Source organism: Rhineura floridana, chromosome 1, assembly GCF_030035675.1.
Source record: "Rhineura floridana isolate rRhiFlo1 chromosome 1, rRhiFlo1.hap2, whole genome shotgun sequence".
Taxonomy (NCBI): Eukaryota; Metazoa; Chordata; class Lepidosauria; order Squamata; family Rhineuridae; genus Rhineura; species Rhineura floridana.
In genome coordinates this window covers 164,797,750-164,823,761 of record NC_084480.1, presented here as the reverse complement: position 1 = coordinate 164,823,761, position 26,012 = coordinate 164,797,750, and the positions used below count along the sequence as shown (strand labels likewise).

The following is a 26,012-nucleotide window of genomic DNA, read 5'->3' as shown; positions in this document are numbered from 1 at the left end:
TCTGTGTGTGAGAAAGGTAGTAGCAATGGCAGTGGAAGCCAAGGTGGTGGTGCTGGATGCCATGAAACAGGGTGACCCAGGAGTGGCTGAGGCACTCTTTGCTGTTACTTATGTGGTGGGAATGCCCCAAAGTGCAGGTTTTCTGAACATTTTTTTTTGGGGGGGGAGGATAGTCTCAGGCATTGTTTCTACCATCATTGCCCTAATCCAGTCCTAGCACTTTTGTCTGCTATGAAGAATGTAAGAGGCCACATAATTAAAAAGGTGATAAACTTTTTTTTGGTTGTAGCCTGAATGGTAATAGCACAACGCTGAAAGTCCCAGATGGCTTTTATGATCAGGGAATGTATCAACAGGGCATGGAAAATTGTTTTATCAGAAAGGCTGACACATCACAGTAAGCTGATTACCAAAAAGTGACAACATTATTGAAATCTGTTACCCCATTCTTTGAGTTTATCAGCAAAGGGATGTTTACCCTCAAACCTCCAGATTCTCCGACATCCTTTAGAAAGCTCTGCTAAACTGGGAGCATTGAAACAGCTGGTCAACAGTTCAAGTGAAGAGGCACATGACTGTTGTTGCATGCCATCCCAATCTCCAAGCGGTGTGAGACTTCCGGGGGTTCCTGTGCTTACCCAGGGTTTGGTTTCCTTGGAAAGAAGGTAAGTGGAGACTGTGGTGTCTTATAGGATATATTGTCTTTATTTACATACATTCCAACCTGATATTAAGATGGAGGGGTTCAAAGCATTATCAGTCCATCAGATGTTGCTCCCCATTGTCCATAGCTTTGAGGTATAGAGAGCAAGCAAGCCCCTCTGTCTGTCTCCACAGTTCTCCGCTTCTTCCCTACACTAGACTAAAAAACACACAAGCCTCTCCTTGGCTCCAGGAAGGGGGGGGGGGCTCCAGGCAGGTGATGGGGGGAGGAGGGCCTCTCCCCTGAAACAATTTCCAATAACTCCTTTTGGATATGCAGATTGACCATTCAATAAGTCTATTAACTCACAAGCTAGCTTAACAAAGGAAACTAGCCTTACCAGTAGAGCAGGTTTCGTACTTGCATATCCCAACTTCAGATACAAGATTACAGGCTTGAAGGGGACACAAAGAAATCATCTATCTCACCCACGGCTGGTGCAGATAAAGTCGCTCAGATTCGCTCCGACTTGGACGCTAAAATTGATACAGTCTCAGGGGATGTAGCTTTGGCTCCTGCTTGTCCAATAATAATGGATTCCTTTCAATTTGTACAGCCCGAGGATGTGGACAAGATCCTTGGAGAGGCGAGAGCCACCACATGTCTGCTGGATCCTTGCCCTTCCTGGCTCATTAAAAGTGCCAGAGGGGGACTGGCCGAGTGGGTGAGGGGAGTAGTCAATGCCTCTTTACAACAAGGCAGAATTCTATCGTGCCTAAAAGAGGCAGTTGTACGGCCTTTGTTGAAAAAGCCCTCCCTGGATCCCTCCATAATGGGAAATTATCGGCCAGTCTCTAATATTCCATTTTTGGGCAAGGTAATAGAGCGTGTGGTGGCCGCCCAGCTCCAGAGATTCTTGGATGAAACGGATTATCTGGATCCATTTCAGTCTGGTTTTAGGCCTGGTTACGGGACAGAGACAGCTTTGGTCACCTTGGTGGATGACCTTCGCAGAGAGCTGGAGAGGGGGAGTGTGTCCCTGTTAGTTCTACTGGACCTCTCAGTGGCTTTCGATACCATCGACCATGGTATTCTTCTGGACCGCCTTGCTGGGATGGGACTTGGGGGCACTGTGTTATGATGGCTCCATTCCTTTCTGGAGGGACGAACTCAGAAGGTGGTGCTGGGGGACTCCTGTTTGACTCCTTGGCCGTTGACCTATGGGGTCCCTCAGGGTTCAGTTTTGTCCCCCATGTTGTTTAACATCTATGTGAAGCCGCTGGGAGAGGTTGTTCGGGGGTTTGGGGTTCGGTGCCATCAGTATGCGGATGACACCCAACTCTATTTCTCCTTTCCACCTGAAGCCAAGGAAGCTGTCCTGGGCCTGAAGCAGTGCCTGGCATCAGTGATGGACTGGATGAGGGCGAACAAATTGAAACTAAATCCAGACAAGACAGAGGTGCTCCTGGTCAGTCGAAGGGCAGATCAGGGAATAGGGATTCAGCCTGTGCTGGATGGGGTTACGCTCCCCCTGAAGACACAGGTTCGCAGTTTGGGTGTGCTCCTGGACTCAGCTCTGAACTTGGAGGCCCAGGTCTTGGCCGTGGCCAGGAGTGCCTTTGCTCATTTAAGACTAGTGCGCCAGCTGCGCCCATTCCTAGAAATGCCTGATTTGACTATGGTGATGCATGCCTTAGTTACGTCCCATTTAGACTACTGTAACGCGCTGTACGTGGGGCTGCCTTTGAAGACTGTTTGGAAACTTAAACTGGTACAAAGAGCTGCAGCCAGAGTATTAACGGGCTGGTTACAGGGACCATACAACTCCCTTGTTACAACAGCTCCACTGGCTGCCTGTTTGTTTCCGGTCACAATTCAAAGTGCTGGTTTTGACCTTTAAAGCCCTATACGGCCCAGGTCCAGGCTATCTGTCAGACCGTATCTCCCTATACGAGCCTGCCCACGCCCTGAGATCTTCAGGAGAAGCCCTTCTCTCAGTCCCAACACCCTCGCAAGTGTGATTGGTTGGGACGCGAGATAGGGCCTTTTCGGTGGCTGCTCCTAGGTTCTGGAACTCCCTTCCTACGGGGGCACGAGTGGCCCCCTCCTTGCCATCCTTCTGTCGGCAAGTAAAGACTTTTTTATTCCGACAGGCCTTTGGGATAGAAGGTGTTTAGAATTGGGCTTTACAAGGCTTGTTTTATTGTTTTACATTATTATCTGTATTATTTTAAATTGTTTTTAGATTTTTAAGTGCCTTTTACGGTTTTAAGGTTGTGCATAGTTTAATTGTATTTTAATTGTATGTTTTTCTCTGTTTTTAACTACATGTAGTTTTATTTGTAAGCCGCCCTGAGTTCCAGTTTGGAAAAAGGGCGGCGTAAAAAATAAAGTTTCAATACAAGCTCTGCAGGAGTTTTCTGGTTGTTTTGAACGAACTCCTGGCCCTTGCTGTAACTTACTTGGAAGCATGTCATATACTTTTTAAAAAGAATTTTCTTTCTTAACTTGTTTGGATTCACTCTGGCACAGGGCCTATTTACACTTCTAGACTACTTGACTGAAAAGAAGCTTCCTCCTTTTGTCTGCGGTTGGATCTTTCTAGGGTGGGGTGAGTGTGTCGGAAACAAGAGCCAAACCATTTATTTATTTTGTAATTGGAACAGACAATGTAAATTTGAGGAAAGTTGGATTAAATCAAACACTCTTACAGAAGAAAAACAATCCAAGGAAGACTCATGTTTCGTTCTCACTTCTGTGGTAAACCTGTGTCTACTAGTCTGATTGTAGATGAGAGCAGAGCTTACATGATCAGATACTTCTCCATAGAAAACAGTTCCCTACACATAGTAAACAAACATATCTGAGAAAAGGTGAGGCTCGGACATCTAGTTTTCTATACAAAGGGATTTTATTTATTTTTGGAAGACCCAGCAACAAAATTAGCTTCCACATGCAATCCAAAGTGATACAGCTTAGAGTGGACATGTTTACCCTCTCCAGGAGGACAAGACCTAAGGGTTACAAAAAGAAAGAACTCCATCTTCAAACATGCAGTGGACACACACCAGGGAAATATAACCCACTATAGCTTCCCAGCTTCTTCTCTGCCCCCTCCCCAAAAGTGTTTAGGACATGTATCTCCACATTACAATTCATAAATGTGCCATAGGATGTTATTTAATGCTGCTCCTGCTCAGAGCAGACCAAATGAATGTAATAAACAGGGCAAACTTTGGTTCATTTATTTCAACGAGTAGGATTTAGCTGAATACAGTGCATGGTAAACATCTGTGTAACTCAGCTGCAATGCAAGTGTGGTGGATTTTCTTTTAGACCCTGTGTTTAACATGTCCACGTATTTGGTGTCCAGGTTGACTTGAAGAGAGACCCTGGCGGGTGGGTTTCTTGGGTCTTCTTTGGTAACATATGGCTCTTGACCTGTGACAGCTTCAACATGAAGAAATATGAGGTGGCTCCCTCCAGTAGTGAGTTTTGGGTGCCATCAAGTGTGGAAGAGGGGGAGAAAAACAGACCTGATCCAGACAAAACTGCTGGGTAATTCTTCTGTAGGAACTCTTCATTCATTTCAATTACACTTGCGCAGGAGAACGTCTTACTGCAGGGTGACTACAAACAAATTCAGCATGTAGGGTCACTAATAAGGTGGCAGGAATAAAAGATAGGTTGCAGCACAAAAGGGAGTGAACAAAATTGACTGAAGCAATGCAGGTATGTATGTCTTTGCACTAGGAATGGAAAAATGTATCACTTTCAGCTTTCTCAGTTTCTCATTTTTGCATGTCATTTTCACTCATATATTCATTTTATGTGCATTTTCCCCTAATATATGCACTTTTGTAAACATTGTTTGGCGGGCAAGGTGCATTGCAAAATTCAAATAAATGTGAATTTCAAAGGATGGCTGTGGTTTGGTTCTCAAATTATTTTGGAAAGTGCAAATTTGATAGATTTTGCTTGAAACGCAAACTGAATCAAAGTTCTCACCCATCCCTACTTTTGCACACTCCATTTCAACACAAAGATTTTACCCCCTGCTAGCAAGTACATCTGCTTATAGAAAGGGGCCCCATCTCGCTGCATGAGTGTGTGTGAAAGAATGCTGTGTTTGAGAGACTCTGTATGCTGTTGCAGCTGTGGCCACTTGCTCCAATTACTCCACAGCTCTGCCATCCTGTGTCTTCCCTGCTCCAGGTATATAGAGAAGAGGGGCTGCCTGTGCACTTGGCATCGCCTTGAGGTCACCTGGAGAAGAAGATCAGAAGAAGATCATGGAAAATTCCTTATTGTTTTGTTTGGTTGTATTCTGTTATTTTTAATGCTGGTTAGGTGTTATTTAAAGTGTGTTTAAAGTGTGTTTTAATGGTATTTTCATCATTATTTGTATTTTTGGATGTTGTTTGGTTCTTTTATTGTTTGTTTGTTTTGTTTTCTTGATTTATTGTATTTATATATTGCTTGTTTTTTATCTTTTTGTACACCGCCCAGAGAGCCTTCGGGCTTAGGGCGGTATATAAATAAAATAAAATAAATAAAATAAATAAATAAATTTCATTGTTTAGTTTTTTAGACCTGTTGTTGTTTTTGTATCATTTTGCTTTGTACATCGCCTAGAGTGGCTGGATGGTCAGCCAGATAGGCGAGTATAAATGAAATGGATGCCCCTTACTACTTCCAGTCTCTTGTTGCTTCTCCTCCTCCTCTTGTTATCATGGCCTTAAAAAATAATATGAGAATTGGTTTGAATTTATCCCAGTATCCAAAAAAAACACCACTGTTACATTCCCAGACCAAAGCTGCCAAGGAGTTAACTGCAAGTGGCTGGGACTTGTGAAGGGGCGGCACAGTGAAGGAGGCAATAGGAAAGGGATGCAATTAGCTTCAGCATGACTTAGAGGAAGTGCTGGTACAAGAAGTGTGCAGGGAGGAAGGTGGTGTTTAATGCTCATGCCCATCCACATAAGAAGCAGCACAGAAAGGAGAAATCAGAAGGATCTGCATAAAACATGGTAAGCGCAGTTTCTTCATGGATATGGGGGGAATCCATAGAACTGTGGAATAAAGGATTGTTGGGTTTGCAGCAAGCTCCCTCTGCAGATCACCTATATCTTTGGCATAGTAAAGGAGCACAACAGAATTGGGGAGAGTTGTTTCTCCACTGGTAACCATGGCCTCAAGGCAAGAGAGGAAACCCTCCCCCTGCCCGGCTATAGCATGCCTAGAAATATCCCCTTCTAGAAACAGTGAGTGTGTGCAGCAGTGAATATGAAAAAATGTGACAGTGAGGAAAAGCTCAGAAACTGTGTGTGTGGCAGGGAGGGGCTGTGATGTCTCAAAAGCCAAATGTGGAAAATGTGGAGGAAGATGAAAAAATATTCAGAAAAACAAGGAATGAATATTGGTCAAAACAATTTGGCTACTTCTGCACATCAAATCCCTTATAGTAGAAATTGTGGGGCTGTGATTCAGAAGCCTGGTACATGTGTTATATTTTATGATACAGGGATCACTTCCACAAACAATCCCTGGATACCTTGAAGAACCTAACGTGCAAGTCACAGAAGTTGCTATTCAACAAGACTGTATCATTTGGAGTTGTAACTACAGTACAAAAGTTGCAACTAAATCCCCATGAAAGCAATGGGAGGAACATATTCATGATGAATTTGAGTGTCACAGGTTTCAGTATGACTATTTTTTGCTGGATTATGCTCCTAGTATAGAGTTTGTGGAGAAACAGAGTAGGTATATGACATGAACATTTACAAGGGTACCCAGATGGAAATAATCCAACCAAATTGGGAAACATTATGTCAGAATCAATCCTGATTTTAGTTAAGAAAACCTAGTGAGATTTGATTAATAACAGTTAAAATTGTGTTAGGAGAAGTACATCCAGTGGCTAGTTTTGATTATATTTTATCATAGAACAGCAGAGTTGGAAGGGGCCTATAAGGCCATTGAGTCCACCCCCCTGCTCAAAGCAGGAATCCAGATTAAAGCATTTAGTGCAGTTGTAGTTTCAGTCAGTATCTGAAAATCATTACAATTCATGTGAATGAAAGAAATTATGCATATTTATTTCCTGTGTAATAAGTAGTTCTTGGGTATAAGCTAATTAAAAAGTCTCCTGTGCAAGCCCCATTGAACGGAATAGGAGTCATGCTAGTACACTTCCTATTGACGTGTACAATAGCCAAGATGTATATACCAAGGGTGGTCTGCTTTAGGTGGCCCTAAAGGCAGAAGTTCCAAGTCCATTCACAGGGGTAAACCAAAATGCCAGGCCAGGTCACAGTCCAAAGGTTAATTCCAAAGGCAACACAAGAGGCAGGTTCCAGGACAGTCTGAGGTCAAACTCAGGGCACAGCAACCCCCAACCAGATCACTCAACAAAGCAGTAGTGCAAAAAATGTTCCTCCAGTAACCTCTGTCAGGAACAGAAAGTTTTTAACCATAAGCCTCCAGAGCCCACCCTTAGCACAACTGCAAGTCACTTGGGATGCCTGAGAAGGCTGGTGTACTCATGCGGAGTAGCTTCTTCACAAGTAGCCCATTACTCCCAAGGAGACCTTGGTCTTCAGGTGGGCACTCCAGTGACTGGAAGCTGACTTGAGCCTGCATCTTTAGGAGCCAGGAGCCTGTCGAGGTTGGGGATGGGTCTTGTGGAGGAGGCTGGGGTGCCGTAACCCCTGAAGGCCCTGGATCTGTCTCCTTGACCCTTGACACCACCTGCTCCCCCATAATGTTTGCCTTGGACAGTGTCAGGTCCTCCTCTGAAGAGGATTCTAGCGGGAGCATGGCAGGTGGGCAGACTTCAGGCTTCTGAGATCTGCTTGTTTTTCCTTAGAATCCTGAGGTGCGCCAGCTGGAGCCAAGGGTGCAATAGTGACTTAGGAGAGAGAGAGAGAGAGAGAGAGAGAGAGAACAGTGCATGTCTGAGTGTATCTCAGCTCTGGAATTTGCCTTCAATGCAAGAACTGAGCTCACAGTTCTTGCCTACAAAAATCCATTCCAGGTTCTCCCCCCCCCTCCAGCTTCCTTTGCTTCAGCAGCCTGATTTTGGGGTTGGTGGGAAGGAGGTTGTTGCTATTGTTAAATAATTGAAAGGTAGAAATCCTTTGAGGTAGTTGGCTGAATATGACCTAGAGAGCTTATCAGCAGATCCTGACCAACCTTCTGCCCACCCCTTGTATAGACTGTGTTAATTAAAAAAAATAAATGACTAGTTCTTATAGAAAACTAACTACTGTAGATATTTCAATCTCATCCCAAATTTCTGGTGTTTGTAGAGAAATATTACTAGGAAGAAAGATGTAGCATGAGGTACTCTGGGGACCTAATTGAGAGAAGTTTTGTTTTCTTGTATTGATGATACAGGTCTCTGTATTCCACTCAGTACTCTCCTATTTCCCCAAGCACCTGGACAAAACAAGAGGGGTGTTCAGCTTCCCCACCCACTGTGTCCTTGATGTCTGACAGCAAAGGCTAACAGTGGTTACTGTATCAAGAAGATGTGTTTGACAGCATCCAGATACCACTGAAATATCACTACTCTTTGTGTACAGGTTTAAATACTGAGGGCTGGGAGCACTTTGTCCTTTATAGTATCTGGGCCTGAGGGGATGCCTGCACTACAAACTTGTATTGGTTTTGTATCACTTCAACTAGCATGACTTTTGGCAAAGAATCCTGGGTATTGTAGTTTCTTGAGGCTGCTGAGAATTGCCACTTCATAGAACTCCAGTAGCAGGAAAGGGACAGAGAATGCCTATTAAGTTAGCTTAAACCTGTGGTGCAGATGTACCCTGAGTAAGGATGGGGGAGAAATTTGAATCAGTTTGCACTTAAAGCCAAATCTATCAAATGTGCACTTTCTGAAACAATACGAGAACCGAAACACAGCCGTCCTTTGAACTTCGCACTTATCCGAATTTTGCCATGTATTTGCCAACCAAGCGATGTTTACAAAAATACATATATTAGCAGAAAGTGTGCACAGAATTAATATATTGGTGAAAATAACACACAAAAATGCATTATATTAGAATAAATTGCTTGCAAAAATGTGTACATTAGTCAAAAATACATACAAAAATGTATTTATTAGGAGAAATTTACACTAAAATGCTAAAGATTTTTCATGAGTTTTTTAATTGAAAATTGCTGCAGAAATGTGGAGAACCACATTTAAAATGAGAAAAATGAGAAGCTGGGAGAACTGGAATTGACACATCCTTCCGTCGCTAGCCCTGAGGCTGTCTAGACCTGGAGTCTGGGGTCTCTAGTGAGCAGGATCCATAGCAGATCTCCACAGTGCCAGTGAACCTGAAGAGCCATTGGATTCAAACATCCCTGCCCCAGAACTGGGAGTCACACCAGCTGCCTACCTAAGCTTCCAGGATGGCTCTCAGAACTCCCCCCTCCACATAGTACATGTTCACTGGTAGCAGGTCCTACATAATACTTGTTATGTACTTGTAAGAAATCATTATTTTAGTGTGGCACCACCTACTCTTTGGAACTCTCTGCCTGTTGACATCAGGCAGGCGCCTTCACTGTATTATTTTGGCGCCTGTTGGAAACTTTTCTTTAGGCAACCCTATCCAGACACATAGATATTGATGTGTCTTAATCTCTTTTTAGTTTACTGCTGTTTTAATCATTTAAAAAAATGTTTTAAGTTACTTCTTCTTAACTGTTTTTATTGATAATTTTAATGCTTCTGTAAACTGTTGGAGTTCTGTTTTACAATCAAGTGATACGCATTTTTTTTAACAAAAAAGCAGAGGGAATAGAGAACCAGACAGCATCTTTGGGGCCACCATCAGCTAGCTGGATGTGAGGCTAACTTCCCCTGGCCTCCTTTGGGAGGAATTGCGGGAAGATCTGCATTTCATAAAATAAAAATTCATAAATACTTGGGAAGGGGGAGGAAGATAGGGGTGCTTCCCTAGACCAGGGCTTAGAGTGAGGAAGGAGGTGACCACAGTATCAAGGAGAGAGCAAGACTATTTTCTATTTTGCTTAATGAGATCATGCTTTTCAAAAGAATGTTAAGAGCAGGTGTGCCCCCCCCAATCTATATTACGACCCTGTCAAGGAAGAGTGCTTTAATCCTTTGCCCCACTGGAGTCCTCTTGATCCACGTTGGCATTTCCCACACCTGCTACATACTTTTTTAAAACATCTGCACAACACAGCTGCTAATTATGTGAATATTACCACTTCTAGTCTGGTCCTTAGAAGCACAACTCTGGTTGGATTGTATGCAAGCAAGCAAGCTTGCTTGCTTGCTGATGAATTTGTATTTTTAATTTTATGGATGTTGTCACTTAACAGCAAATCAGTATTCCATCCCTCCCCCCAGGGTATAACCAGTAGAAGATTGCGGTCTAGATGGATAGATGATCACATGTTGTTTACTATCATTAGTTGTGGTAAGTATTCATGAAATTTACTGGAAAAAATGTCATTTCACTTGTATGTTGACTTTGTCAAGGAAGGATATGAAGCAACCCTGGGGATGGAGGGGAGTTGTGTAAGCAGAAATATGTCTGAGACTGATTTCATTCTGCTGTTACAAACTAGAGTGTTTTATTGACAATCTAATTAAAATAAGTGTCCTGTAAGTGCCAACAGGAATCTCCTAGTGTAACCACAATAATAAAATTTCCTCATAGCACTTAATTTTAAAAACCAAGGTTCTAGCCCTTGCAGTCTGTGGAGAAAATATCCTGTCAATTCATGTATTGATTAATAGAATTTTGTTAAGTTCTTTGTCCATAGTGGTCCACTAGTCACCTATGGCAAAGTATTTCCATTGGCCGCACCTGGAGGGGCAATGAGTTGATCTGCTGATCAGTTGCAAAATCTTTTTGGAGCGGATTTTTTAAAAAAATGCACTGATCCAACCAGGTTTTAGAATTAAAAGGGGCAGGGTTTGACTAGCGTCATGTGTGCCAGTTTTCAGAAGAGAGAGGTGTAGGTGTACTGGAACCTGCAAAACAGTGAGTGTGTTTATATCCTTAATGGGATTTCCAGGGGAAGGGATTAGGCATTCCCTCCACCACTTGGAGATTCTTGCTACACTCTGAATATCTCTGTTCTACTCTGCTGTCTGCCAGTTTTTTAAAATAGAATCCTTTCTCTGCCTCTACCATTCTGCTTATTCAGATTTTTTTTACAATTAGACAACGCTATGTCCCTAACTTAGCAAAAATGAAGCCTTTCCTGGCAAGACTGTAGCTGATGGCAAATGTAATGTGTGCCCACAATCTTTTTTAAAAAAGTGAAAACAATTGCCGCCCTGGGTTCCTACTGGAAGAAAGGTCAGGATATAAATCTAATAAATAAATAAATAATTTTGCTGGGGTTTAATAAAATGTATATGCTTGATCCTATTGTGCATTATTTATTTATTTATTTGTTTATTTAAATTAATATCCTACCCTTCCTCCCAGAAGGAGCCCAGGGCAGCAAACAAAAGCACTAAAAGCTCTTTAAAACATCTTAAAAACAAAAGACTTTAAAACATATTAAAACAAAATATCTTAAAACCAACTTTAAAAGCCAACTTTAAAAGCATCTTAAAAAGCAATTCCAGCACAGATGCAGACTGGGATAAAGGCTCTGCTTAAAAGGCTTGTTGAAAGAGGAAGGTCTTCAATAGGTGCCAAAAAGATAACAGAGATGGCGCCTGTCAAATATTTAAGGTGAGCAATTCCAAAAGGTAGGTGACACTAAAGGTATGCTTCCTGTGTTGTGTGGAACGGGCCTCCTGATAAGATGGTATCTGTATGAGGCCCTTACCTGCAGGGTGCAGTGATCAATGGGGTATATAAGTGGTAAGATGATCTTTCAGGTATTTTACAGATTTTGCTAGGATGCATCATGTTGTTTGCTATTTTATTTTTAATAAATCACAATTTTTCTTAGGCTACAATCCTGTACACGGTTAACTGAAATTAAGTCTCATTTACTAAAGTCATGCTTATTTCCAGGTACACATGCATAGGCTGTAGGGGTCCTTCAGTGCCATCAAAGTGTGCCCAACTTCATTTTAGTCTTTGCAAGGTGGTCTGATTCAACAGTCCTTTCAAAATGTTCTAATGAAAACTTGTTGAGGAAGTGCCACTGTGAGCAGAACCCACGTGTGTTAATTGCATAAAGTTCCCCTGATGGTAGTCAGGGATTTCCATGCGCATGGAAAGCTGGCTATCTCTCTCCAGATTTGGAATTTAAATTAATATCCATCAGAGTTTCGGAAAACATTTTCCATCAATTTTGGGGAGCAGCAGAGGGACATTTTAAAGCCAGTTTTGCTGTTTGACTTTGGGAAGCAGACGGGGGGAGGGGGGAGAACTATTAGTTGGTTGAAGGCAAAGTGCCTCTCCCTTGGAATGATCTGATGAAGGGTTAGTGGAATGCTCTCCCCAGCAAGGCTTGGCTGGCACCTCTTAAATGTCTGCCTATTATTTAAGGGTTCGCATAGGACAGCCTCATTTGAAGGGGGCTGTTCTTCCTTTTGAGTGTCTCGTCTGTAGAATGCCTTCCACACTTTTAGTGTTAATTTTAAGTTAATTAGTACTTGCAATAATGGTGGTGCAATTGTATTCATCACTGCTTGTATGCTCAGGTTGTTTGTTTGCACCCCTTTTCTAATGCTGTTTGTATCTCTGGCAGGGCTCTTATCTTCTGTGGGTGCCTGGACGTACCACTATGGGGCTAAATCAGAGATGACATGGGAAATGGCAAGAAGATTTTGCCAAGAGCACTATACTGACTTGGTAGCAATCCAAAACAAAGAAGAAATTGCCTATCTCAACGCTTCCTTTCGCTACTATCCCACATACTACTGGATTGGCATCAGGAAGATTAACCACACTTGGACCTGGGTGGGAACTGGCAAGGTCTTGACAAAGGAGGCAGAGAACTGGGCTTATAGGGAACCCAACAACAGAAGGTCCAACGAAGATTGTGTTGAGATATATATTAAGAGGCAATGGGAATCTGGAAAATGGAATGACGAGCGTTGTACTAAGAAAAAACGGGCACTGTGCTACCGAGGTAATGGAAGTCCTCCATATTATTTCTTCTGTCATAGCTTCTGGATATTCTGTACATTTCTACTCAGAAGTAAGCTCACTTGGGCTTACTCCAGGCAAAAGCGCGTGTAGGATTTTAATTAGTTATATAAATAGCTTCGGGTCACCTGGTGAGAAAAGCAATCCAATAATAATAACAATGAAAGGATTGCAGCCTAGATTCTACTTGCCAGTTCTATGATAAGGGCCAGGCATGCTAGTCACCTGTTTTACTGGCCCTGCTTCTGTACCTTCAACAGCAGCCTGACATCTGGAAATCAAGCAAAAGCAGCTAATCCTGAGTTCAGGTATTTATTTATTCATTTGTTTATTTCATTTGTTAGTCACCTAATACCAAACAGTCTCTAGGCGATTTACAACAGATTTAAAACATACCCAAATTTTAAACAAGAAATGCAGATAAAAACATATTCAATCAATAACATTCATCAATATATTAAAAGCCATACAAAATAATAAATAAAAACTTTAAACCCATCAAATAATAAAAAGGAATAACGAGGACAGCACTCACCAAGAGCCAAAGGCCCAAGTGAAGAGGAAGGTCTTTGCCTGACTCCTAAAGATGGATAGAGAAGGCACCTGGTGTGCTTCCCTGGGGAGAGAATTCTACAACTGAGGGCCACCACTGCAAAGGTCCGTTCTCATATTGCTACCCTCTGAGCCTCCCATGGGGGGGGCACACGAAGAAGGGCTTGGATGATGAATGCAGGATCCTAGTCAGTTCATATGGGGTAGGGTTGCCACATTCCAGTTCCAAAATCTGGGCAGGCTAATTTGCATATTATGAAAAATATTTGCTAATTATGCAAATTAGTTATATTAATTGTTGCATTGTCCAGTTGTTGTTGTTGTTTGCCTAGTAATTATCACCAAAAACTGAGGGAGAGTGTGAGGAATCTTTTTTTTTTTATTTACATTTTTAGCCTTAAATGCCTAGATTCTAGTTTCCAACACTTTGGAATATTTATTTATTTATTTAGAAGATTTATATCCTGTCCTCAGAGCAGCTTACAAAAAACAAGAAAAATGCACAATGAGCAATATTGTGACCAAGAGATTGTCCTAGCAACAATTAGGAAATGTGAAATGAACGCTACAACCTGTAACACAGATAGAAATCAAGATTTCAATATTATCAGTTCAGTCAATAAACTTATCTAATTAGCTTCAAAGCAAGCAGTGCTGTCATAAAATCCAACACCTGATTATCTTCCTGCATAAGTCTGAAGTACCTGAAGACACCCAAGTTTATGCTTATGCTGAGCGGTAAATTGAAGATCAGCAAGTAATAGGAATGATATATTCTATCTTTAGAGTATTTAATATGCCACTAGAAAAAACAGAACCTTGGTGTTCAGCAACATTTGCCTGAACTTCAGAATATTTTGAACATAGAATGTATATGGAGTCCTGCCAAAAACAGAAGTAGTAAAAATATTTATATATTGCTTTTCAACAAAAAGTTCCCAAAGTGGTTTACATAGCAAAATGTATAATGTTTGAAATTTGGCTGTATAAAAGAAAATAGCTACAAAGCAATCATTTTCATTTCAAATTTTAAATAAAGGAAATTCTCCCCAGTCCTTGCAAAAACAAGAATTGGGCTTTGAATATATGAAATACTAATAAATGACATATTGCCCAATTAGCCAAGTTTTACCAAGATTCTAGCCATGCTCCCTCATGCCTGCTTAGCCCATCAGGTGGCCTGGATTTTCAGCTTCGATTTATTTTTTTTTTAAAAAGCAAGTCTCTAGGCCTTGTGGATCCGAGATACAAGGCAAAATGTGGAGGCAGTTTTCCGCCCATTTTGTGACAAATCAGCCTATTACCGCCTTCCATTGTTGTTAGCCAATGAGGGACACCACAGCTGTCCTGGGAAAATCAAGAATTTTAGCCTGCCTGTCTGCTGCATATGCAGAATCTAGCAGTTTAGAAAACTGCACGTGATCAACACAAGGTTGAGTCATCAAGGAGAAGTAGCCTTCATCTCAATTGCCTTTGTGGGCTGGTTCACACAGAGGTTTAGTATGAGTCTGGTGCTACTTGCATCTCCGTTAAATTTGCATGGTTCACATGACGTTGCAGGCAAAGAGGAGGTAGGATGCAGTTTTCCCATTTAAATCCATGTTAAACCAATCCAGGGATAATGCTATAAATGAAGGGAAAACCGTCTCCGCTTCGCAGCGTTAATAAATGTAGGCACTTTGCTTCGTGTTTTTTTGCTGGGTGAGTGGATCCTTGCTTTTAGATATTCCCTTTTCTCTGCCCACTAAACTCTCCATGAGTTCCATTTTGCTTCCAGCAGCTTAACAAGGCACTTTATTTATTTATTTATTTATTGCACTTGTATACCGCCCCATAGCCGAAGCTGTCTGGGCGGTTTACAGCAATCACTTCCGACTGACTGCTCCTGAACTCCTGCAGACCTCCTTTCTTTCCCCTTTCTCCCCCAGTAAAATGCCTTTCTTCATGTCTGGAAAAAGTTCAGCATAGTTCGAACTCTTTCCACCCAAACTCCCTCGGGCTTTGCAAAAGTGAAGCAGTGCCACCGATCTGTAGGAAGGAAGGGAATGTTGGGCTGTGAAATGTGTGACAGCGGCTGCGGCTGGCGCAATAGAAACCAAGGCAGCCCAAAGTGCATAACGAGTTCTGCTGAAATCACTTTTATGACCCAGACTAACAACTTCGGCAGCTGCACACAAGCATAGCCCATGCTGATCTCTCTCTCTCTGTCTTGCCCGCCATCACCCGTTCTTTTCCTAGAAGAGGGGAGAGAGAGAGGGCAGAACAGGAGGAGCAGGAGCGGGAAAATCATTGGTCTTACACAGCAAAAGAGAAAAGCAAGTTCTGGCTCCATGTGGAGCAACTGTCCCTTAGAAAACAATCCTGTGCACTGTGTGAGCATTTCTTCAGACCACGAGGCGCTGCTTTTCCCTTCCAGTTTGCTGAACACCACCACAGCGGAGGAGGGAAAGGAGCAGCTCCAGGGTAGCCTGAGCCACCTCCACATCTCCCCAAAATCACAATGTTCCCTAGACCCGGACCATCCCCCCCCGCTCACATGCAGGCAATCCTGCAACTCTTGCAAAGCAAGATAGTTGCTTTATCCGCCAATTACTGGCAATGTGACAGAAGGCGCGCACACACACACTATCTCCCACTACAAAAATTGCGTACATACGTACTTAATACGTAATAAAAGGGGGCTACTATAATTTATTTTATTTTATTATTTTATTTATACCCCGCCCTTCCTTCCAGCAGGAGCCCAGGGCAGCAAACAGAAACATTAAAAACACTTTAAAACATCATAAAAAGACTTTAAAATACAATTAAACCAAAACGACATTAAAAACATTATGAAAACTTTTAAAACATCTTTTTAAAAAAGGGTTAAAGATATTAAAAGACATATTAAAAGCAATTCTAACACAGATGCATACTGGGATAGGTCTCAACTTAAAAGGCTTGTTGGAAGAGTAAATATGTCAGGAAGAAATGAAACTGACAGAAAATAGTTTTTCATGCCAATTGCATCCCTCCACACACACTCTCTGGCTTCAGCCTTCAACTGTAAAAAAAAAAAAAACCCTCCCCTTCTCAATTCACAATATGGTTTCTCCAGAGGGAGTAAACATGTAAATTTGGGGGCGAGACCACAAGGAAACAGTGATACTAAACCTTTCCAGATGAACACAAACTAGTGTGAATGCAAAACAGAGGATTGGAAGGTAGGAAGGTAGGAAGTGTGTGAACCTTCCAAACGATCGTGATGGAAAAAGCTGCATCTTTAATCCGAAGTCCAGCTCCCATGTGAACCAGCCCTGTGTCTCAGGGTACGTGTCCTAAGTAGTAAATGCAATGGGAGGGTCTGACTGCCATCAAGGTGGATGGACTAAAGGGGTTTGAATCCATCAAACACTCCCTCCCCTAAAAAACCAAATATAAAAGCAAGCCTCTCTGTAAAAAAGGCTAAGGTATTAGCATTTGCATTTTTGGCCCTGCCCCCACTCTGTTAATTGATGCAAATTGTATGTGTCCTTGAGAGAACAGTTTTAAGTTTCAAGAGATGGCATGGTTCTAATCCAGTTCTATCTTCCATACAGCTTCTTGCCAGCCTTCCTCTTGCAGTGAACATGGGGAGTGTGTGGAGACCATTGGGAACTATACCTGCCGATGTTATCCTGGCTTCTATGGGCCTGAGTGTGAACATGGTGAGTCTCATAACCCAATGGCTAGAATCATAGCTGGGTCATGCATACTTGTCATGTGCTGCTGACCTAAGAACCATTAGGATTTATGTGAAAGTGGCCTAACTGCTTTTCCTTCATTATCTTCATAAGGAATGCCAATATTATATCCCCATTTTAAAGAAAGTGAGAGTGGCTTCCTGAAGGACTCCTAGTAAGTTCATGACTAAGCTGAGCTTTGTACCAGGGACTACCTGATTTACAGCTCAGTTTCTTGAACACTACAAGATACAAACTCTACATCTATTTCTGCTGTATAACTTTTTTGGGGTGGGGGCTGGATGGCTAAGCAACCTCCCTTTTTTCCCCCATGAAGAATTTGCTGTTGAGCATGCGAAATTGCTCCTTTTCATCCCTGAAGAGTGCTTCTTACCAGTTCTTGGCTTTTATTGTGGCTTGAGTCCTGTTACAGCTGGTGCTACCTTCTTTACTGAAATGGCATTCGGAGGATCTCATAGAGCTAATTAACATGCTAAGCTTATGTGGTGATACTAGTAGCATGTACTACATGATGGCATGGTTGTACAAAACCTCCAATTTTGTCAGCCCTCATCCTACACAGCTTAACATTCTAAGCTACCAACTTAAATTTGTGTTTAAACAAGTATAAGGGTAGAAACACGCTCACTGTTCTGCTGGTTCCAGTGCATCTCCACCTCTCTCTTCTGAAAATGGGGGCACACAATGCTAATCAAACCTCGCCCCTTTTTACTGTAAAACCTGGTGGGAGCAGCTTGAGTCCGTGTTTTTTTAAATTCAGCTTCAAAGAGATTTCGCAGCTGATCGGCAGATCAACCATTCCCACTCAAGGTGTGGCTAATGGAAATGCTTTAGTGTAGGCAACTAAGTGTGTTTAGTTTTAGATTCTCCCAAAGAATCCTGAGGATGCTGAGACTGCCTCCCCCCCACAACCCCCCTCACAAAACTACAGTTGCCTCAGTTTCCTGGGAAGAGGAGATACTTTTTAAAAATAGTTTGTCTATAGTGTAGATATGGCCCAAAAGGAAGCAAGCTGGGATGTGATAACAAAGCTTGCTTTTGTGGTGGTTTATTACATAAGAAATGTTCAGCCCTGTTGTATTGACTGACATGCATCACAAATAACATTTCTGGCCTGCCCAATGTAGTTTTCATTTGAAATGTCTACATTGGAAGCAATGCCGGTGGTTTTAAAGTATAGCAACAGAATGTACAAATTCTCTTCAACTGTTTGGAAGGCATAATTTAAAAACTCAGTGGCCCTAATTTGGGGATAGCTCAGCCCATTGAAATCAACAGGGCAAGTTAGGCCTATTATAGTTCTCGTGGAGGAGGTAAACTCTGAATTGTACTCTTTCATAGTATAAATGGGGGTTCACATGATTGATGGTTCCTCCATACAAAATAATCCCTTCTGGATATAAAACTAGACATTGGAGTCTAGCTGAGTCTTCTCCCTGGTGTGCCAATTTTATACAGGGAGAGATTTTTTTTTTATCAGCCGTGCAAGTAACCTGCAGTTTGAAGTAGTATTGCTCAGACACAGGTTTACCATCTCATATGTCTCAGTTGTGGAGCCAAACCACAGGGACCAAACAGGAGGAGGAGAAGTCTTAGGAAGAGGAGATAGTACTTTACCTCCCACCCCACCTCTTCTCCTATTCACCCCTTTCCCTGCTGCTGCCTGTGGCAGAGACACATCCAAGAAATCCAGCTTTCTAGACCACATGATGGCCGCAGGATTTCCACTGTTTTACTGCTTCTGTTCTGCTGAGTTTAGCAGTAGTCTGATATGCCAAAAACTACAAAGTTTTTTCAGCAAGTTATTTCAGAGGCTGTATCTGGTGGGAAACACTGCTTTCATCCTGAGCTTCTGCATGTAAACATTAAAGTGCACTTATTATGAATATTTTCTCCCTTACAACTAGAATAAGTGATGCATGTAACCACAGCACTTATCCTTCCCCCATTTTGCCCAAGGTCTCTGTCTGGCATCTTCTTTATTATACAGCCACAAGAGTGGCTGTATATTATAGTCAGCAAGGATTTTTTGCATTCCGCAATGTTAAATTGAAAATACCCCCATGCCATTCTGATACTCCCCATAAGCTCATTTCCAAACAAAACCTTACAAATGTACAGTCCTGAACTCAGAAATGCTTGCTTAACAACCCTCTCAATTTTCATGGTGATACACAAAACAGTCAGAGAGAATCAGGAGTTCAAATTATAAAAAGAGATAGAGAAAAACCAGACCCCTTTTGGACTTTTTCTGTCAGTGTTCTCATAATTTGTTGAAATTAATTAAAAATCAGCCATGTTCACAAAGTACCTGTAATCCTATCACTGACCTTGCCCCATACTCTGACCTTCATCTTCTGCAGTTTAAAAGTTAAAAAAGGGCCTGGCTGATTTTTTAATTAATTTAAGACATTTAGCATTGAACTCAATGATAATGCAGTGCATGCTCAGTAAGAACCAACTGTCAGTGTTCTAAAAGCCAGACTCACATCTGCTGGGCTTGCCTAATCAGGTGGCCACACCCACACCAGACCTTTATTTCACGTGAGACAGTCATGGCTTCCCCCAAAGAATCCTGGGAAGTGTAGTTTGTGAAGGGTGCTGAGAGGAGACTCCTATTCTCCTGACAGAACTCCAGTGGCCAGAGTGTGGTTTAACAGTCAGCTGCTCTGATTGAAACTCTCAGCACCCTTCACTTACTACACTTTCCATGATTCTTTCGGAGAAGGCATGACTGTGTAAAGTGAAATAAAGGTCTGGTGTGGATGTGGCCAGGAACAGGTTTAGTTTAAATTTGGATGAGAGATGACATGTGCCTGCTGTAGAATAAAAAGGTGGGGGAAACCCTGAAAAAGAATGATACTGTTCACAATGTTTTCCTTTTGGAAAGAGAGGGGGCTTACCCTCTGCCCAGTGCCCACCTGTCCAATCTCCTCCCCTATCCTTCCTCCCCCTCCCCTCCCTGCCCCTCCCCCTCCCCTCCCTGCCCCTCTCCCACATCAGTTTCAACTATCCTAACCATGATTGCACAGGAGTAAATCCCACTGAACTCAAAAAGCATGCAAATTATCATACCTGCCCTCCCCTCCCTCTCCCTCCTATCCCCTCCCTCTTGCCCCTTCCTTCCCCCATCCCCTTCCAATCCCCTCCTTCCTCCTCTCCCTCCCCTATGGTCAGTTTTACCTATCCTAAGTATGACTGCACGGGAGTAATCCCATTGAACTCAAAAAGCATGCAAATGATCAAACCTGCCCTCCCCTTCTCCTCCCTCCCACCACCTCCATTTTGCCCCTTCCTTCCCCTTCCCCTTCCGTTCCCTTCCTTCCCCTTCCCCCTCCTTCTGCTCCCCTCTCCCCCTTCTTCCTTCCCTCTACTCTCTCCTCCCCCTCCTCCTTCCCCATGGTCAGTGTTACCTATCCTATGCATGATTGCACATGAATAAATCCCGCTGAACTCAATAAGCAAGCAAATGATCAGACCTGCCTTTCCTCTCCTTCCCCTCTCCTCTCCTTTCCTTCTCTCTTCTTCCTCTCCTCTCCTTTTCCTTCTTCCTCCTCCCCTGCTCACTCCAGGCCTCCCTCCCCATGGTCAGTTTTACCTATCCTATGCATGATTGCATGGGAGTAAATCCCACTTAACTCAATAAATATGGAAATGATCAAACCTGCCCTCACCCTCCTCCTCATGTGCCTCTGAGCATATGGTAAGTGGTGGCAACACCTGCAATCAGCCCAAAGACCAGAAACAAGACATGTGCTGTGCTGATCTTGTTTTAGCAGGGAGGAAGCAACAATATTAAAACAGTTTTGATAGTCACTTTAAATATATTTAATTTACTTTGCAATTTAGTGAAGTTTCCTATAGTAAATCATTCTCTTTTGCTTCTGTTTCTGTGGATATGTGAAGTACAGCAACACTTTGCAACACTAAAAAAGCTCCAGTCTGAAACATGAAAGGCTGTCTTCACCATCATAAGACATTGACCAATAAAAAAGCTTTGAAATTACTTCTAAAAAATTGACACAGATTTCCAGGATGAATAATAATATAATTGTCTAGGTTAGCTTCTCTGTAGAAACATTAGTAACTGTCATGGCCCTGTCAGAGGACTCCTCAGATGAGGACGACTCGGGAGTAACAGCAGCAGACCCAGGAGCAGCAGGAGACACGGAGGAGCCTCCTGAGAATCCAGCTCCTTCTCCCCCTCAGCTGCAAAGCACCCCAGATACAGCAGAGTCCCTGCAGCCAGACACAGACAGTGAACAGGATACTCCCCCCTCACCTGCAGAACGTAGACAGCAGAAGGTCAGGCAGAAGAGAGGCAGGCCTGTCTCCTTAAGGCCCAAACGCTGAGGGCTCACACCTGCTGTCCATCCTGCTCTTTATAAGGCACACCTTGGCTGCAGCTTGTTGCTGACTGCAACGTCAGGCGTGGCTGGTGTGTTCCTAGTTTCCTGGCACCCTCTTTCGGACTGACCCCTTGGCACTTGATCCCGGACCTCTACTGACCTCACTTCTGGACTCCTGACTCGGCAAGTACGCTTCGGACAAGCCTGGCCCTTATCAGCTCCCCTCCTCCTAGACCTGGCAGATTTATGACCAGACTGCCGGCTAAGGACTTTGCTTCCCTGCCAACCACCCAGGAATTTCCAGCCCCCCACCGGCACTGCTGACGCAGTGTAGAGCTGACAGTTTGCAGTCAGCCAAAACAAAGCAGGCAAACGAGGGAGTGGGGGAAGTGCTGACCATGGAGCAACTCCAGCAGGAAAACTTGCTCCTGCGCTCACAAGTAGACCAGCTGTTGTTGGCCGTCCAAGGCTTGCAAACCCAGCTAGCAGCAGCCCCACCCCCTCTCCCTACAGGGAGAGCCAAGTGCCCTGTGACTCTCCCAGAGAAATTTACTGGGGCTTCCGACCAGCTCCCAGCCTTCTTGGCCCAGGCCCAGGTCTTCATGGAGTTACGACCAGAGGCCTTCCCAGATGATAAGACCCAGGTGGGATTCTTGATTAACCTGTGCACCGGGGCCGCAGCTAGATGGGCCACGCCCCTACTCCTCGAGCGGAGCCCCGTGCTCAACGACTTAGCCACCTTCACCAGAGAACTGAAGGCTATGTTCGAGGACCCAGTCCAATCAGCTACAGCCAACCGCCGCATACGCCAGCTGCGGCAAGGCCGACGCCCCTTGGGGGAATATGTAACAGACTTTCGTTTATTACAACAAAACCTGGGCTGGAACGAAGCAGCTCTCATGGACCAATTTCAGGAGGGGTTGTCAGATGAGCTTCTGGATGAGCTAGCTAGGGTGGAGCGCCCTGGAACCCTGCACGCCCTCATACGCCTGTGTCTCCAGATTGACGGGAGGCTGGAAAGCAGGCGTGCTGCCAACCGACCCCGGCCAGTCTACAGAGCATCAGCCCCAGTGGCTGGGCCCTCGGAGCCCGTCGGCAAGGACTCTACACCCCCGGCAGAACCGATGCAGCTGGGAGGGGCTCGGCCACATTTCTCTGCGGCCGAAAAGCTGCTGACACCGGCAACAGGGCCTCTGCCTGTATTGCGGGGCCCCGGGACATTTTGCAGCCCAGTGTTCCGCGAAACGACCCACAGCCCCTGCCTCGGGAAACGTCCATGCCCTGGCCTTCACAGGCCCCTGAGCCGGGGCAACCTCGTGGTTCAAGGGGCCTGCCACCTCAGTTCCTCACCGCCCAAGCATCTGACCGTGTTGATCGCACTGACAGTCCCCAGAAGGGGGACCCTACAAGTACCCACCATGCTGGACTCGGGATCCACCAGCAATTTTATGGACGTGTCCTTTGCCAAGCTCCACCGGGTTCCTAGTCAACCCATTCGCCGCCCCCTCCTGGTGGAGACTATTGATGGCTGGCTTCTCGCCTCGGGCCCTGTAGTACAGGAGACAGTGCCGCTCGACGTGGCCCTGGGGGAGCACCAGGAAAGCCTCCAGTTCTACCTGGCTGCCGCACCCCACTTCCCAGTCGTGCTGGGCCTGGCGTGGCTCCAGCGGCACAACCCCATCATCCAGTGGTCCACGGGCCGGCTGACCCTCGGATCCCCATATTGCCAAGCCACCTACTGGAGGCCAAAGGAGCGCATCCTAATGACCCGGGAGGCAAGCTCCGCGCTCGAGGCCTTACCGGAGCAGTACCGGGAGTTCGCGGATGTGTTTGGGAAGCAAGAGGCAGACCAGTTGCCGCCCCATCGTCCTTACGACTGTCCCATTGATCTGCTACCCGGAGCCAAGATTCCCGTGGGCCGGCTTTACTCCCTGTCAGAACCCGAACTGGCAACCCTCAGAGAGTTCCTAGACAAGAACCTGCGCCGAGGGTTCATTCGCCCTTCCACGTTTCCTGCAGCCGCCCCTGTCCTCTTTGTCAAAAAGAAATGTGGGGAACTCCGGCTGTGCAATGATATCCTGGGACAGGATATCGCCAACATGTCACCCCACTGCTAAAAGAATTGCACTGGCTGCCCATTTGCTAGCGGGCCAATTCAAGGTTCTAGTTTTGGTGTACAAAGCCCTATACAGCTCGGGACCAGGATACCTGAAAGACCGTCTTATCCCTCCTATACCCAGTCGATCACTGCACTCTGCAGGTGAGGGCCTCCTGCAGATACCATCTTATCAGGAGGTTAGTTCTGCGCAATACCTGGTGGAACGCCTCTCCCAGTATGAATCTACCCGGACACTGCGCTCAACATCTAAGGCCCTCCTCCGAGTGCCATCCCATCGAGAAGCTCGGAGGGTAGTGACTAGAACCAGGGCCTTTTCCGTGGTGGCCCCCGAACTGTGGAATAGCCTTCACGATGAGGTGCGCCTGGCGCCGACGCTACTATCTTTTCGGCGCCAGGTGAAAACCTTTTTATACTCCCAGGCATTTTAAAGCATGTTTTAATAGCATTTTCATCTTTATTTTGTTTTTTGGATGTTGTTTGGTTCTTTTATTGTTTGTTTATTTTATTTATTTATTTATTTATTGTATTATTGTATTTATATATTGCGCTTGTTTTTATCTTTTTGTACACCGCCCAGAGAGCCTTCGGGCTTAGGGTGGTATATAAATTAAATTAAATAAATAAATAAATATAGGAAAAGGACCTTTAGTGTGGTGGCACCTACCCTGTAGAATTCCCTCCCCTTAAATATTAGGCAGGTACCATCTCTGCTATCTTTTCAGCGCCTTTTGAAGACTTTCCTCTTTCAACAAGCCTTTTAAGTCGAGACCTATCCCAGTCTGCGTCTGTGTTAGAATTGGTTTTGATATGTTTTTTAATAATATGTTTGTAACCCTTTTTTAAAAAAAGATGTTTTTAAAGCTTTTAAAAATGTTTTTAATGTTGTTTTGTTTTAATGTATTTTAAGGTCTTTTATGATGTTTTAAAGTGTTTTTAGTATTTCTGTTTGCTGCCCTGGGCTCCTGCTGGGAGGAAGGGTGGGATATAAATCAAATAATAAATAAATAAATAAATAAATAAATCTTTTGAGATGGCAGGTGTTGCCACCACTCCTCATATTCTCAGAGGCACATGTTACCAAATTCTTCCAAGCTACACTGGAAGTGGACTGGACTGTGAAAGACCAACCCAAATTGTGTTTGCATTTTGACAAATTTGTAGGGCAGTCCAATATCTCAGAGAGGAGGTCAGGTCTCCTGCTCCCCTGGTGCATTCACTATAGCTGCCCAATTTCCCTGCTTTTTAAAGTTTGATAGAGATATCTGTTGGCTATAAAGTACGTTCTTAAACTGCAAGGTTTTTTGCCTATTAGTGATTTTGTAAAAAATCTATGAGGTCCAAAGGAATGGACAGTGCCTAAGTCATAACCTTGTTGGTTTTGGCTCTGTGCAACTGTTCCAAGAGACAGTATGCTGTCAGCATCACTGAGATGCTAAGTGAAGGTTCAAAAGCAAAATGGGAATTAGATGTGGACAGATAACTAGAACGGTAAGCTAAGTACTCATGAACCAACTCCATGGCTCACTGGATTTAAATCTGTCATTCATATCCTAAACCCACTTAACCAGCAGTACACTCTATTGAATGGAATGGGGATTGCTTCTGAGTAGACATTGTATAGGATTGTCTGTCTGGCGGGTGAATAGCAGGGACAACGGGGGCATATGACAGTTTAATATCATTGTCAGTTGCTCCACTCTTCCCCTTCAGAACTCCAGGGTATCTCTTACCTTCAGAGACTTCTGGTGAGCCATTACTCCAGTGGTTCTCAAAGTTTTTTGGTTTGCGGCGCACTGTAAAACATATAAAAATTTTCTGGTGCACTTTGTGTACAAAATTAAATATATTTTAATATATTTTAAACTATGAGTAAAAATAAACTATAGAAAACTATTACTTACCCTATACAAATGGGTTTCTTCTCATTTTTAAAATACACTTTCATAATATTTGAGGCACACCTAGCCACCTCTTAGGGCGCACCAGTGTGCCTGGGTACACTGTTTGAGAATCACTGCATTACTCTATGAGCTTGGCACTCCTGTCATCATCACTAGATCCTGTCCTGTTTTGCTTATGTTCTTGCTGTTCAGCCTATCACTCTCCTTCTCTCCCTTCTCCCTGTGACTTGCCACTGACTGACATTATTGACCCCAGACCTTCTTCCTTTTTCTTTCTCTCTGTCTTCCCACTTTCTCTCTCAGGCAATGCCTGTCACCTCTGTTTCTCCCAGTCTCCTCTTGTTAGGGTTGCCATATTGCCCGGTTAGCTGGGTTTTACCTGGATTCTTTGTATGCCACCTGGCGCCCGGTTAGCCCGTTAGGTGGCCCGGATTCTCAACTTTAATTTAAAAAAAATAATTAAGTTTCTAGGTGGTCCGGTTCTCAAGATATACATAAAAACGTCAGCCCCCCCGACTATTAAATCTTTCTTTAAACAGTACTGTATAGCACTTTGTAGCTTTAACCCCGCCCGTTCAGGATTGCAGCCAATCAGTGAAGCCAGGGTTGTGTTTCA

General features: G+C 43.9%; 1 protein-coding gene across 3 annotated transcripts in view; it reads left to right on the top strand.

Annotated features, from left to right (window-relative positions):
- Positions 1 to 5,552: 5,552 nt before the first annotated feature.
- Positions 5,553 to 26,012, top strand: part of LOC133364116 (P-selectin-like) — a 69,425-nt gene continuing 48,965 nt past the window's right edge. For all 3 annotated transcript variants that reach the window (XM_061584248.1, XM_061584240.1, XM_061584232.1), the window contains exons 1-4: positions 5,553 to 5,673; positions 10,035 to 10,104; positions 12,350 to 12,733; positions 16,884 to 16,991. In XM_061584248.1, coding sequence (XP_061440232.1) covers positions 5,671 to 5,673; positions 10,035 to 10,104; positions 12,350 to 12,733; positions 16,884 to 16,991 — 565 coding nt within the window. In that variant the 5' untranslated portion in view covers positions 5,553 to 5,670. The remainder of the gene's footprint in view (positions 5,674 to 10,034; positions 10,105 to 12,349; positions 12,734 to 16,883; positions 16,992 to 26,012) is intronic.